Below are 15,536 nucleotides of genomic sequence, written 5' to 3'. Positions count from 1 at the left end.
CTGGTTCTTTGGTAGTGAGGGAGGGCCACAGAAACGGCTTCTGTGAGAAATGGCCACAAGCTTTCAACATGTAGAACTTCCAAACTAGAACAGCCAATCCTCAAAGGACTGCACCCTGCAAATGAGCGACCCACACCACAGCAATTTCAGAAAGATTGTTTGCCCACGGGAGGGACTCCTGTTGCAGCAGTTTTGGCAGGACTGCTGCTTGTAAGACTGGAGCCAGGCTGGAAGAGTTCACAGAGAGCCACCTCCCATGGGAGGGACCCCACGGCATAGCACAGAAAAGACTTCCCTCCCTGAGCAAATAGAAAAAGATCTCGGGTGATGAGCTAACCAAAATCCCCACTCCCTGTCTCCCTGCACTGTCAGGGGGAAAGAGGGAGGGGCTGGGCTGGGAAGAAAGATATTTAGAAGGCTTATTTTAGTTCTCATTATCCTTCTCTGACTCTGTTAATAACAAATTTACCTTACACCTTTAAATTTGAACCTATTTTGCCCTTTGAGTGTTTTCCCCCAATTCTTATCTCAACTCATGAACCCTCCATTAATTTTCTTTCCCTCTCCTCTGCGCAACTGTAACAAGAGTGAGTGAGTGAACAGCTTTTCTAAGTGCCTGGCGTCTGGCCAATGTCACACCACAACACTCTCAGCTCATAACCTGGTACATATTTAGTTAAATTATGGGCAGAAGCCTCTAGTGAGTCCTGTAATTACACTACTTAATGCATTCCAATATATACATGTGTTTTTATCTGCAGTTTTCTTTTTTTTCAACCAACTATTCAGTACAACTTTAAGAACTAACAGTCTTGTTAACTCTGGGGTGGGGATGTCAGGGAAAGGGTTATTAAAAGTCACAAAAAAATTATTCACCTCTGCCTGCAAACAGGCAAGAAGCAACCTGCTAATCAGCCAACATTAAATAGTATTACCACACAGGATCCTTGTGCTCCAGGATTTGTCCTAAAACCCACTCTGAATTATCTTACTAGCTTCAGAAACATTAAATACATTTGGTGCTATATTGTCTAATGTATCACTAGCAGCATATCAGCAGTAGGCTGGTAGAGCAACCAATAAAACTAGATAAGCTAGAATCAACTGAGATGAAGCATACCATAAACAGAAGATGCAAAGATGTAGATCATTCTTTAACCTTTTCTAATCCTAAGAATACCATCATATCACACTAGCTTGCTATAGGAATCCTGCTAAGATCTTCCAACACTTTGTTTCAAATATACTCTGGGGGGAGGAGAGGACCTTGGAGTCTTGGAGCAGCTGCAAGTTTACCATGAGTCAGCAGTGCCCTTGCAGCTAGGAGAGCCGGTGGTACCCTGGGGTAAATCAGGAAGACTGTGCCCAATAAGTTGAGGAAGGTGATTCTCCCCTCTACTCAGCTCTAATGAGACAACATCTGGAGTGCTGTGTGGAGTTCTGGACTCTTTAGTACAAGAAAGATAAGGAGCTACTGGAGAGGGTCCAGCAGAGGGCCACAAAGGTAATTAGGGGTCTGGAACATCTTTCTCACATGGAAAGACTGCAGGAGCTGGGCCTGTTTAGTCTAACAAGAGAAGACAGAGAAGAGATCTAATCAATACATACAAGTATCTCGAAGGTTGTCAAGAGGATGGTGCCAGACTCTTTTCAGTGGTGCCCAGCAACAGGACAAGGAGTAATGGCCATAAACTAAACCACAGAAAGTTCCACCTCAACATGAAGAAGAACTTCTTTACACTTAGGGAAGCAGAACACTAAACAGGCTTCCCAAGGAGGTCATAGAATGCCCCTCTCTGAAGACATTCAAAACCTACCTGGACACATTCATTTCCTGTGTAACCTGCTCTAGGTGACCCTGCTTTGGAACAGGCTTTGGCTACATGACGTCCTGTAACGTTTGGAGGTGGGGGGAGGAGTGGGTCAGAGACAGGGATGACACACACTCTGAAGTTCTTGTGATGAACAGCCTTGAGTTAATTCCCGCAGCTCCTTTTATAGGCGCTCCAGTTACACATGTGATTTGCTGAGGTCTTAGCCCCATCCAGCTCTCTGGCCAACGATACATTTGCATTTAGAGCTGAACGACACTGGCTGAGGGTCCCTGTGCAGATTGAATCCAACCTATCCTTGCCCACCCAGAGACTCCAATGCTACAATCTCCACAGATTCCTTCCAATCCTACCAGTTCTGTGATACTCCAGGGTAAATAATCTCCCTAGCCCATACTGACCTTAATCTCAGGCACCAAATTTATAAACTGAAGGCTGTTGAGAACTACAAATAGTAGTTAGCTCAGTATACAATGGCACTGCAAACTACAGATTGTGCCCTGGGTGGGGAGAAATGGCTGAAACCCCCAGTGATGAGCCCTTTGCCCAACAAAAAGGCACAGCCTTGCCATGCCAGCTGGACTGTGTCCAGCTACCCAGTGACTCTGTAGAACCCAATGAACAGTGAGAAGACCCCAGATCAAATATCACCATTAAAACAGGCACACAGAATGAAAGCCAGGCATTCCTTTGTTCAGGGTCCCTGAAGGAGACACCCAACTCCATCTGCCATTATATTGCTGCACCATGATAAAAATTCTTAAAGGAAGCAGAGTCTAGGACTCTGCTATGGGAAACCCTGGATCAAGGCAGTGAGGGAAACTTGTCTGACGTGTGAGCGTCATGAAGCTTGTCTTAGCATGAGTGTGTGGGGAGTCAGGTGGGGCACCCATCAGCTCATTGGAGCTGCTTGTGGTGAAGGGGCTTCAGTCCCAGCAGCAAAAGCCTAGGGTGGTGTGAGTGTGACTGCCAGAGTGGCTCATGGGCAGTCAAAAAGGAATGCTTCCTTAGCAAACTGTGACACTACTGATCTTCTGTCACAATATTTAAGGCTTATTCTGTTTTTCTGCAAGTAAAATCCTATTGAGTAACAAATGTTTCTATCTTGGATAGAAGGCTGCAAATGAGGTAAAATTTGCAGCTGATGAAGCTGCAAATTGGTTGATGAAGCCAAACACCAGATACCTTCAGTATCCTATCAAAGGACACATACAGTTATTGTTTAAATAACCCTTGAATTTTCAACATTCTGAACAATTTTTGTACCCCTCAAGTTTGGCCTAACTGAAGCAGCCTTACTTGATCTTCAAGGACTTCCTGAACTCTAGAAATCACTGTGTTCTTATTAGGATTATTATTCCTCGTTCCTCTGAAGAATTACCATGCTCAAATCTTCTTTCACAAGGATTCTGGTGAGTGGGGTGCAAAGGCCATAGAACATGCAATTTCTAGATCAAACAGCTTCCTTAATATGCTGTGAAAGAAACCCCAAAATTCAACAGGGATCAGAGTTTGGCCCAAGTCTCATTGTTGTGGAGATGGCAGTAGGTGAATATTATACATGTTACATGCATGCAGTATGTTTGATTGCCAAAGGTAATGATTATTCCCCTTCAGAAAAAGAGAATCAGTAGTTCTAAATTTTGTATTAGCCTGTTATGAAGCAAATTTTGTTAGCAAATTGCATCACAGCATATGGGTATTTGTAGTATGTTAATACTTAAAAGCTTCTATTAACTGTACATGAGCAGTTTTATGTTATATACCAGCACAGCAAGACAGAAGAAAGAGGATGAGACTACAAAACTAGTCTAAGTGAAAAGCCACCATTTCCTCATCTACTTAAGAAGCTAGAAGATGTCAACTATCAGCTAAAGGTTTTCTTTCAACTCTTACTTAAAAAGAACTTATTCCCCAGAGTAAAATATAGAAATAAATTTGGTTATTTGTCCTAAGGGAATAGGAAAAAGTGAGGAGCTAAAATTTCAAGAGTTTCTCTCTGCGATAAAGTCCCAGGATCTAGGAGAGCTGAACTGCACTTTAAGAAAGCTGTAGTACAGAAATCAAACAGGTCTTTTCTGGTTCGCTTTTCATTTTGATGAGCCACCTAAGCATGTAAGCATCCTGTATGTATCAGGAGTTGTAAAATACAAGTAGTTTAGATTCAAACTAGCTTATGCAGCCTCCAAAAATTAGTCCTAAATATCAGACAGGAAAAAAAATACAGATATATCTGAACCACTACCATCTTTGCATGGCAACACCTATTTAGAAGTACTTCAAATAAAGTATATGAATACAGAAAAGACACAGGAATAACAAAGGTACTGAAGGTATATTATTTCAGCTTTACTTGTCATGCTTTACTAATAGCCAATGTCAAAGAAGCATTTCAACTAATTTAATAAAACAGCCATTATATACCATTAAAGTGAGACCAAAAAGTACCTGGGCTAAGTATCTTTAGGTCTAAGTGCTACATATATTGTGCTCTGCTGTCACTTCCATAACACTCATAAGGATATCAGTGACATTTGGATGCATGACTGGTAGGTCACCCACAGCAGTCCATCAGCTGCTTTCTCTCAGCTGATAGCAAACTAGCACTAGCTTTGTTATCTTCTGCAGTTGGGCCTTGTATACTTGTAAACAAGTATAATGTTGTAGAACAAAAAGAACATTTTTAACTTACAGGAGCTGAAATGAATACAATTTATGTATTTCACCTCAAACTCTGTTCAAAAGCCAATGTGGTAACAGTTTGAAAACTGAACACTATTTTTCCATAGAAAAGAAGGAACTCACTAAATAAGCATATTTTAATAGTCTAGGGCTGTTTCAAATAGCAGCATATCAAATCAAAAAGCACTGGGTATGCAAAATGTCAATGAAGTTCTGCGGAAGTAGTTTTACCTCACAATGTGATCATGTTTTACAAGCTACTTGCAGTAAGAGAATACAGAACTATTCAGACCTCTGCCTTTTCCTATACATTAAAAATTTTGAGGTTTTCCATAACACTGCTACTGGAGATTCATATATCAAATAAAATACAAGCTGAAGAGGAAAGTTGGCATGAAAAAGAAACTTACCTGGTATTACATAAATGGAGCATACAAGATGTAGGTTTATTTTAAACTGATAGCATCTTGGAATCTTGAAATATTAAAGTATTTTTAAAATCTTCTCATTGTAGAGTATAAAGCAAAAATGTTGGCACGTATGTTTTATTATAATTATTTGATCAGACTAATGATGTCATTTACAACTGTAACTAATTCTGAAATTACTTTTATTATAAAAATATTCTGAGAATAAACCAAAGATTTCATGTGTGATACTTGCAATTTTAATACTATGGAAGTAAAAATACAAAATCCTGATCTATTTAAAGACTTACTAAAACATACCTCACAGAGGACACAAAACATATAAAAAAATTATGAAACACTAATTTTGCTTAGCTTTCAGTAGTAAAGGGACAGTAATTATTCATGTACTGCAAAAACGTTTTAGCATACAATACTTCTCAACCAAATGTTTTCAGTGTATTAAATGTAGCCCAAGAGCTCACTGTAATGCCATTGCCATTGACACCTGCACATAAAACAACTGCCTGGGCAAATGAGAACACGGCAATAAAATACCCTCCAAAAGACTTAATGCATTCATCTAATCAGGGCATGTATTTTCACTGACAATATGCAATATCTGCATCTTATTTACGCATTGTATACTGCTGCTGAACTGAATTTTATGAAAATTTAATCCAACAGATTTCAAAGATTATTTACTTTTAATCATACTGCCAACATTTATGAGAAATTTTTGGATAAATTAGGTTTCTTCTTTTAATCATTTAAACTTAATTTTTGTAAAATATTCTGCTTGATGTAAAACCAAAAAAAAAAAAAAAAAAAAAGGTTCTCATCCCCCTAGGACTTCACTACTTCTTGAATTTCTAATTAAAGGATGTGTTTCACAAGTAAAACTGTTATGGCAGCTCCCCTAAGACCAAGGATAACTGCAAATCTGAGGGTGCTTTAGTACTTCTACTATTAGTTTTTCTACTCTTAATCTTATTTCTTCTTCTGCCTCTCTTGTCATTCCAGTCTAACCAGTCTATTTAGAGATTAATGTTCTTCCAATGTAACTTGGCATGGGCTATGGAGAATCCTTTGCTTCTCTTGTTTATCTGGAACAGCACTCTGAAAATGGAGTTTGCTGGGGACAACACTTATGTAATGAAGTAAGTGTAGTTCTCAATAGAAACCATGAAGAAAACCTTGGCCAAATCAGTTCTTTTGCAGGTTATACAATTAAAAAAAACAAAACAAAACAAAACAAAAACAAACAAACAAAAAAAACAACAACAAAAAAAAACTAACAGGGGAATCAACTCTCAGTACCAACTCACTCCTTCTAGGCCACAGTAGTAGTTCTCATGTGGCAATATGTTAATTCTATACCCTGTATTAAGAACAGAAAACTCTCCTTACTGAAAAACTTAGTAATTTATCCCAGGTGATGCTGCTTGCTAACATTCTGGAGCACCAGTTAACAGAAAATCTTTCTCCAAGGAGAGAGGGAATTGATTACAGATACATATACATGCACACACACACACACACATATATACATATCACAGTAGAAAAAAAAAAAAGCATTTATCAGAAAATACCAAAATACAAAACAAAATCATGAAGTACTTTCCCTTCCATTTCTACTATTGCAGGAAGCAAACTGCCAAGCTGGAATCACTGACAGCATTCATAATGAAATCCATTGCAAATTTCAGGTATAGCTGATTATCTCCTAAAGAAAAAATGGTGTTAAAAATTAAAGTGGATTGTTCCACTGCAATAAAATGCATTATTTTTTGTGGCAAAACAAAGCAACTGAATTCTCTGACAAGGACAAAACATTTCCTCTGAAAAAGTTCACAGATCACAAAAGCATCCTGTTTTATGCTACCAGACTATGTCCATGCTCACTAAGTCAGGGAAATGTTATGTTTATTTATATTGTTGCCTTTTTTTTTTTAATCAAGTTGCTTCAAAAGAGCCATAGTACTTAATATGAAACAAGGTAAGTGCAGATTATCTTCTTTGTTTGCTTTATTATGCAAGTCAAGGTTACCCATCATCTTGATAATGATTTTAATGATATTTTATGACTGATAATTTAGACTCAGTTTAGTTTGTTGTTCAGTTTTTTGGGGGGGCGGGGGGAGTGGGAGGAAGGTGAGGGGGGCTGGGCTGGTTTTAAGTTTGGGGGAGGGGAGAAAGGAAGTGGGGTGGGGGAAATAACTTTGAGTTTGATACTTATTACTGGCATGGTTAGAAACAATCACAAATGCTCTGTATAAATCCTTTGGATCATCCACCTCAAATGACCTGGATTCACCTAGCTTTTCAACCAAAAGTGGGACAAAATGAAGTGAGTCTCTCTGAATTTATCCTCTGTCCCACTTCCTCACTGAGTTCAGTTCAGGAGTAAGATTTTTAAGACCTGAAGACTTAAAGCGTTTCCTAATCTGGGGGTTAATCACTACAGCTTAAAGATCTGTTTTATTACTATTAAACACTTCAGTATTTAACCTAAAAATATACTATTTGTAGCTATAAATACACAGAAAATAGTGAGACTGAGAAATAAAAAAAAAAAGTAATGAAGGACATAAAGTTAGATTTTTTAAGGTGAAAAGCAGAGAAAAACAGTTCTCAACTGACCTCTTTGTCTGGTGTTAAAGTGCCTTCATGATTCTGATCTGTAAATGAAGATGTCCTGATTCTGTTGCCAGTTGATGGAGGGGATCTGGAAGGGACCTATAGAGAGATCATGTATATCAACAAGTAATACTATTAACTCCAGAACTAATTTTTCTGTATCATAATTTACTTCAAGAATCACTAACTATATCATCTCAGTGAAACCTAGTCTAGATCTTTTTAAAGAAAAAACTGTCTGTGACAAGTTCTACCTTTCGTAGAGGAAAATGTGTCCTGAATCAGCCACAAAAACAAACAACCAAATGGGTTATTTTCATTATTTCTGACTATGGTCCTCTTAGACCATATTTGAAAAACAAGCCTCCCAATATTTTAGAAACATATTACAGTTGCTTGAGGTTTAGGTTCAGTGATTTGACAGGGATTCAAGTATTTAGAAGTGGAACAGAATCTGATCGAGAACTTAGAAAATTAACAACAGAAAATGACACTAAGAAAATTTATGAACTTTAAATTTGTGGTATTTATAACACTGAATCTAAACAATGAAAAAGGGGCAAGAAATTGCTATATATTTTGTTGTCTATATGTACTTGTTGATCCTATCAAAACTAAACATCTATTCACAGGAATTTTACAATTTCATTCAAACTGAGGTTCTAAAATGTCACACCAGCTCAAAGAAACTACCTTGCCAGCCTCATCATTCAAACTTCAAATATAAAATTTCAGTATAAATGTAATGAGTAGTAAAGTATCAACAAGCAGATCTATACAAAAGAAGGTATTTAGCAAGATTTCTCATCGGGTATTGTGAAATGCTGGAAGGAAATATTTCAGGCATGTGGCAGGAGGAAGAGGAAGGTCAGGCCTTGCTTTTGATGAGGTGATGCCTTCCTGCACAGACCCCATCCCTCTGGACCTGTATCCCAGTCCTGCAGTGGCTGCCAATACCTGGCACACTTGACGAAATGTGCCATGCTCTGCCCCTGGAGCCCAAATCCAGGCCCAGAGCGGTCAGATGACCAGAAGTTCCACCTGCAGGAAGGGCCCAGGGGTACTTCACCAGGATATAAGGCAAGCACATGCATGTTTTGACCCTACCTCTTCTTGAAATTGCTATCAGCTGAACAAGTCTGGAACCAGGAGTGGTAGCTGTATTTGTTCTTTTTTATATCAAAATTATTTGTTCTTATTTATATCAAAATCAGTCACAGTTACAGGTCTGAAGAGGTAGGCCAATGTCTCAGCTTGAAAATACTATTCAAAAGTCAAACAGTTTACCTAGTACCAAATAGCTATTCATCATGAAAGCTTTATGTTCTGCTGAAAACAATCATACCAAAGTATTCATAGGATTTGTACAAAACCTAACCTATTAATGCTGACAGCCTACTCTTCTTTTATTCCTACCCTCAATCTAATGCCAGGGTTTTAAAGATTATTTGAAAATCAATTTCCTTCTGTTTGGTGAGGGCCAGAAACATTCAAGGACACTTTGTCACTGCTTAGAAGCAGTATGAACACATCTCTATGGTTCTACAGTTCTCACTGCTGCATTCAGACTTCTTGTCAATTTACAGTCATTTCAGTGGCACTAAGGTTTGCAGCACAAATATTCATTGATCTTATGCAAAACCAAAAAGAGCTGAAACAGGACAGTACAGTTAAATTGGAAGGGTTCAATTTCCTGACCAGCTCAGGGTTAACTAAAAGTTAAAGCTTGGCTTTAAGGGCACTGTCCATGCCCCTTCAGCACTGACAGGCAGGGGTGAGGAAGGCATCAACCACCTCTCCAGGAAGCCTATTCCATGCTTTGGCCACCCTCTGGGTAAAAAGTGTTTCCTTATGTAAGTCCAAATCTCCCATGATAGACACAGTTTGAGTTATTCCTGCATGTTCTGGCACTGTGTACCAGGGAGAAGATCTCAGTACTTCCCTCTCTACTTCTCCTCCTCAGGAAGCTGTAGGGAGCAGTGAGGTCACCCCTCAGCCTCCTCCTCCTCTCCAAACCAGACAAGCCCAGTGCCCTCAGTGCTCCCCAGAGCACATTCCTGCCAGCCCCTTCCCCTGCTTTGGTGCCCTTCTCAGCACATGCTCAAGGACCTTCACATCCTTTTTAAATAGTGGGGCCCAGCACTGCACCCAGTGCTCGAGGTGAGGCTGCACCAGCGCTGAATTCAGTGGGATAATCACCTCTCTTGGCTGGCTGCTGATGCTGTGTTTGATGCACCCCAGGATGAGGTTTGCTCCCTTGGCTGCCAGGGCACACACACTGCTGATCCCATTGATCTTCCTGCCAACCAGCACCCCCAAACCCCTTTCTGCAGGGCTGCTCTCCAGCTATTCCTCTCCCACTTCAGACTTGTGCCTGCAATTATTCCGTCCAGGTGCAGAATCCAGCATTTGCTTGGTCTTGCTCAGCTTCATGTCACTGGTGACTGCTCAATACTCCAATCAATCCAGGTCCCTCTGCAAGGCAAAGCCTCTTATCCCATGGGAGAGTCAGCAGCACTTCCCAGTTTGGCATCACCACCTAACTATCTGCACATTCCCTGCAGCCTCCAGATCACTGATGGAGAGACTGAACAGAGCTGCCTCTAGACCTGAGCCCTGAGGAACACCACTGGTAATTGGTCACCAGCCACATGTCCTGTTTGCTGCAATAATTTGAGCCCTGCTCTTCAACCAATGCTTCAGCCAGTGCACTGCATACCTGCTCATCCCACTGTTGGAAAACTTGTCTGGAAGAAATAGTGGGAAGAACAGTACCAAAAGCCTTTATAGAACCCAGAAAAACTACATCCACCACCTTCCCTTTGTCTACCAGGCAGGTGAACTTACTGCAGAAGGTTTTTTAAACAGGATTCTCCCTTTGTGAACCCACGTTGACGGTCTGATAATTGCACTGCTCTTTACATGTCTTTCAACAGCATACAGTATGATTTTCTTAATAATTTTTCCAGGTTCTGAGGTTATCTCTGTAGTTTCCTGCATATTCCCTCACGCCCTTCCTGGAATAACACTGGCTAGCTCAGTCAGCAGGGACCTCCCCAGATTGCCAGGATGGCTGAGAGGTGTCCTACCCCTAACATCTCCTAGCTCCTTTAGTACCCTGGGTTGAATCCCATAGGCCCCATGAACTTACAAACATTCGTTCAACTGACACAGCTCGTCTGTTAAAATTTCCATGTTCACAAATGAAAAGTTAATGTTCCTGTAGCCATGGTCCTCTGACTCAGGACCAGGCAGACCAAGGTCTGTCAGCACTATTAAAAACTGAGGCAAAGAAAGTACTGCCTGTCTCCATTTTTTCTTCATCCCTATTTGTCAGGTGACAGTCTTGGACATGTAGCAGTTTAAGACATCGGTAATTGCAACAGCACTTTTTTCCACCCTGTCAGCCATCAGAAAGAGATGTGTTCCTCAGACTGTGAGGAACAGCTATGCTCAATTTGACAGATGACATCAGTTAGTAACCATTCATATGAAAGAGGAAGGCCTACAAACACCTCCTCAGAAAAGGTTATATTTCTCAAGTTATACTTGAGAAATTTTACCTCCAGGTTTACACCAGTCTTAAATTAGTAAATTTAGTCTTGGACACTACAAATCAAAGTACAAATGTGAAGTTCTAGGTCTCAAAGTAAAGGATATAAGTAGAGCATAGAGGGTATTAAGCATAGTGAGTGAAGCCTCTCTACAACAGGGTGTAGGAAAAAAAGAGCAAAAATTAATGCAAACATGAGTTTCATAAACTAAGAAATAGTAAGAGTTAGAAAAATTTGGTCTGAAAATGTTTTGCCAGGAAGGAATGCATTTTGAGGATTGGAATTACTGATCTGAATAAAAGCAAATGAAAAAAGCATATCCCACACTTTTTGCAAGACCACAGTATATTTTATAAGCCTCAAAACCTCACTTCTTCCTTCAGACTGTTTTCAAATGTGATACAAGAAGTGAGAAGAAAAACTTAGTTTACTCCTAAGATCAAATTTAACTATTTCCCCCTATTGTTGCTTGAGAGCAACTGAGGAGTAAGAAACATTGCAAGACAACTATTTCACATGAAATAAAATTGTTGTAATGTCTTGTTGTAATTTCTTGCTTTTGCCTTTCCATTTATATCAACCCTTGAGTTACATAATCAGCTCTGTCCACAGTACAGCAGACTAGGTCTATAAACTAGGTATAATTTGCTATAAACTCTCATATCAGGTTTCAGAGTATTTGTCAAAACTAATTTTTCAAGAGCCAGATAAAGACTAAAGTACATTAGGGTGTTGGGTGCATATATGCATGTAAGCCCATATTTATTCAGTAGAATGATTCTCAGAGAGTATCAACTCTTGAACACAAGCATGGAGCATCCCGAACAAAGCAGATTACAATATCCTGAACTAAGTGGATTACAATGCTGTGTGAAAGGTGTCATAATTTAGCTGCTGCACACTGAAAACAGTAAACTCTGCAGATCGATCTCTTTTACACTGCACTGAAAGCTCACCACATACGGCAATAAAGACAGCACTCTAAACTTAACTAACACAATCATACTTCACTAACTAGAGAAGGCACAGAATGAATACTATGGAAGGCCTTAAAGTAGGATTCAACAAGCTACACAAGACTTCACAATAGATCCATTTCCAAAAATCTTACCTCTATTTCACAAATGAGTGATTCAAATAATAGAACATAACTGTCAGCAGTTTTGAAACCATGGTCTAATACTGTGACTATGCAGTGCCAAATCTCCCAGTGGTTCAAATTACATTCAGATCTAGCCCAAGCAACTAGTCACCTATTTGTCAAAGTAATTAAATTACCTGTCTCTAGCTTAAGATTCACAGAATTCAGAGTTTATATTAGTATTTATACTTTTAGATTCCAAGATACACGGACACTTAACCTAGAATGAGACACAGACAGCCATTATCAGCAGACTTTGCCATTAGGATGTTAACTTGCTGAAGTCTTTCTACCCAAAATTATTCTGCTTTGACACGTGCATGAAATCATCACAACTTTTTTTTCATCACCACTTTCACTTACATACTCTGGACACGTCCTATCTGGTGGGTATTATTATCACTTAAAAATATCCTTTACTAGAATACATTTATAATAACTTAGTGAAAGAAAGTACACGCAAGAGGAAAACGGCCAATGAAATTATTACTAGACCAAATAAGTAAGTGCCTTGTTCTCAGACTTATACTATATTCTCAATTAATCTACAGTTTAAAAAATGCAAAAAATGCAAGAATAAGGTCGAGGTAAGCAAACCAGCCCTCTACAAGATGTTAACAGAAGGGACGTACAGAACTGAAAGAACAAGCATTAAGATGAGAGAAAAGGATAACTAGGGAACTCAATGCTGGATTGTTATTCAATACACTTAAAAGTATCATTACTTTAAATGCTAAGGAAGAAACCCATTTCTGTTTCGTTCTGTTGTACGTTCAGGCAAGAGATGGTTTTTACATTCTCCCACAGGACAGCTATCGTAGAGCGGACAAAACGAAGCACAGTTTCTAGCAGGAGGAGGATGGGCAAGCACTTAGATGACGAAGTTCTAGCGAAGCCGCCCGGCGCTGACAGCGATTCCCGCCAGCCGGCCGAGCCCGGAGCCCTGGATCGGACCGGCCCCGCCGCAGCCGCAGCCGCGGGAGGGTCGCGCCGCGCAGGCCCGGCCGCCCGACCCGCAGGACACCAAGGCCTGGCCGGGCGAAGCGCGGCCCTGCCCCGACAGGTGAAAGGCCGTCACTAGCGCCCACAACGGACACGTCTGCCAGCGGCCCCTCCTCGCCGTACCTGCGGTGGGAGGGAGCTCGCACGTCCACCCGCTCCGCGCGGCTGCATCTGCTCCTCGCCAATCTTCTGCTTCAGTTTCTTGAACATGGTGGCGGGAGGGAGAAGGGGATGAGGGCACGGCTCCCGGGCCGGCTGGTCCGGCGGCAAGGGACGCCCAGGGGGCGGCGGAACCGATCTCCCCCCGCCCCGGCCCGCGGAGCCGCCGCCGCTCCGCCCTCGGACCCCTCCGCGGGGCACGGGCAGCCGCGACCACTGCGCCTGCGCAGCCAACGTGGAGCCCAGCGCGTCGGCCGGCACGGTGTACGGCGAGGCACAAACTTCCAAAGGCTACGCGCGGCGCTATTCCTCCCACAGCCCGGGCGGAGGTGCAGCCTGGGCGCCAGGACTGCGGCGGGACAAAGCGGCGTTGCCTGGCCTCACTTGCTCCATCTCTCCCGGAGGCCGAGGGAGGCGGTGCCGTCCCGGGAATGTTGCAGGCGGAGGAGTGATTAGTTCTGCCCGGAAGGACGAAAAACAGAGCAGTAAAAGCTGCCGCCTCGCTGCGCCTTTCCGCCGCCGTAGCCGTTTGATTCCGTACCTTCAACCGCGCCACGGAGACGCTTGACTTGCCAGAATGCTGCCTCTGAGGGGCTGTGAGTCCTCGCCTAAAAGTCCTCCTGAGTCGGTCAGCGACAGTGTCGAGGACAAGCTTTCACAAGCCGAAGAGCCGGTAACAAAAGAGCAAGGTAACAAAAAGGTGCTCGGTTCTAAGACTTGTGAAAGCTTCCGACTAAAAAATGCCCAACAGTTGCTTTTTGAAGCTGCCTGGAAACCTATCTGCTAATAAGAAAGTCGCCGCGTTTTTCTTTTGAGTAGCCTGTTCGTAAACCTGAGATACACTGTTACAACTAAAGTACCATTGAAGGTGGAAAGACGGTGTTTGCTACTACCGCTACTATTTGCTACTACTGTCTCCACGAAACTGTGGCAGAAATGTTCTTGGCGGCTCAAGGTTAAAACCTCTGGCTTTAGATCCCTTGTTGGATGAGGTTTGTGAATGTGTGTTCAGGGCTGCGAATGTCGACGCAGAGGGCTGTCAGCAGTAGCCAGCATTCATTCTCCAACAACGGGACTATTTTGAAACTTACTGTGTTGACAGTGACAGTGTATGAAGGCTAAAAAATGCATGGTGCTGTTTGCAAGAAACAATGAACCACGTGTTCTTCTATAAAGCTTCCTACTAGAGAGGCTGTGTGCAATAATCACAAATGCCCAGAGGTGTTTTCACTGAAATACACTCCTGAAATCTCTAAGTAATTTGAGGAGGGGGGAAATGGATAGGAAATTATTTTCCCATTTGTTTGACGCTGACTAAAAAAAAAATCAAGCTAAATATACAGCAAAAATAAATTGCTGGTTTTCTTGGTTTTTTTTTTTTTTTTTTTTGCTATATTAAACAAACATAAAAATATGGTTTTATGTTTTAAATAGCAGAAAAAAAACCCTTTTTTTAAAACAATTTTTTTTTTACAATCTGTTTAGTTGTAGATAAACCCATTTGTTTGTGTGTTCCTGTTAGGACTATATGCATACTGTGTGTTCCTATTAAGACTGTATGCATAGTTCAGATGACAACAGTGACTTGCACACTCTACTGATTTTTCGTGAGAACAGCTGTTGACTTCAAACACCTTCAAAAAAGCTAATCTGAACCTACAAGCTGTAATAGCCAGGTAAGTATCTTGAAGATTTGTAGGGTATCTTTCCTGTAGGTTGAGACAGAATTATAGGAAAAAGTCCCCAGAATTAAAAGGACAAAACCATCTGAATAGCAGTCCATAAGGAAATAAGATAAAATGGGCAATTAAGTTTATTGCATCCATAAAAATTAAACATTTTCTGCTTCAGTAGGGTAGCTTCTGTGTCCTCTAAATATGACATGCAGCAGCATGATGGTAAAATGCAGAGATTATCAAGTGAGGGGAACATTGCCTGATGAATGCTTTGGGAAACATTTTAACAACCTTCAATAACCTAATAAATCCATTACCCTCTCATACCTATGTTCTCTATTACAAATGCTAGCTCATATTCTCTTTTTCTGTTCAGATTACTCTTCTGATTTAAACCTAAGTCACTAGATGTAGTATGTGAATTTGATGGACAGATGCATAAT

General features: G+C 41.0%; 1 protein-coding gene across 1 annotated transcript in view; it reads right to left on the bottom strand.

The window, feature by feature from the left end:
- The window catches only part of LOC131563680 (golgin subfamily A member 4-like), a 75,981-nt gene extending 62,171 nt beyond the window's left edge, over nt 1-13,810 (bottom strand). Inside the window, 4 exon segments of the mRNA XM_058813801.1 lie at nt 7,565-7,660; nt 13,382-13,602; nt 13,605-13,722; nt 13,724-13,810. Of these exon segments, the coding sequence (XP_058669784.1) occupies nt 7,565-7,660; nt 13,382-13,602; nt 13,605-13,722; nt 13,724-13,810 (522 nt within the window).
- Between the last annotated feature and the right edge of the window lie 1,726 nt (nt 13,811-15,536).

The sequence above is a fragment of the Ammospiza caudacuta genome, chromosome 1 (genome assembly GCF_027887145.1).
Source record: "Ammospiza caudacuta isolate bAmmCau1 chromosome 1, bAmmCau1.pri, whole genome shotgun sequence".
In the NCBI taxonomy this organism is placed as follows: Eukaryota; Metazoa; Chordata; class Aves; order Passeriformes; family Passerellidae; genus Ammospiza; species Ammospiza caudacuta.
Note: the sequence above shows the minus strand (reverse complement) of the source record. Positions and strands in the feature narration are given on the sequence as shown.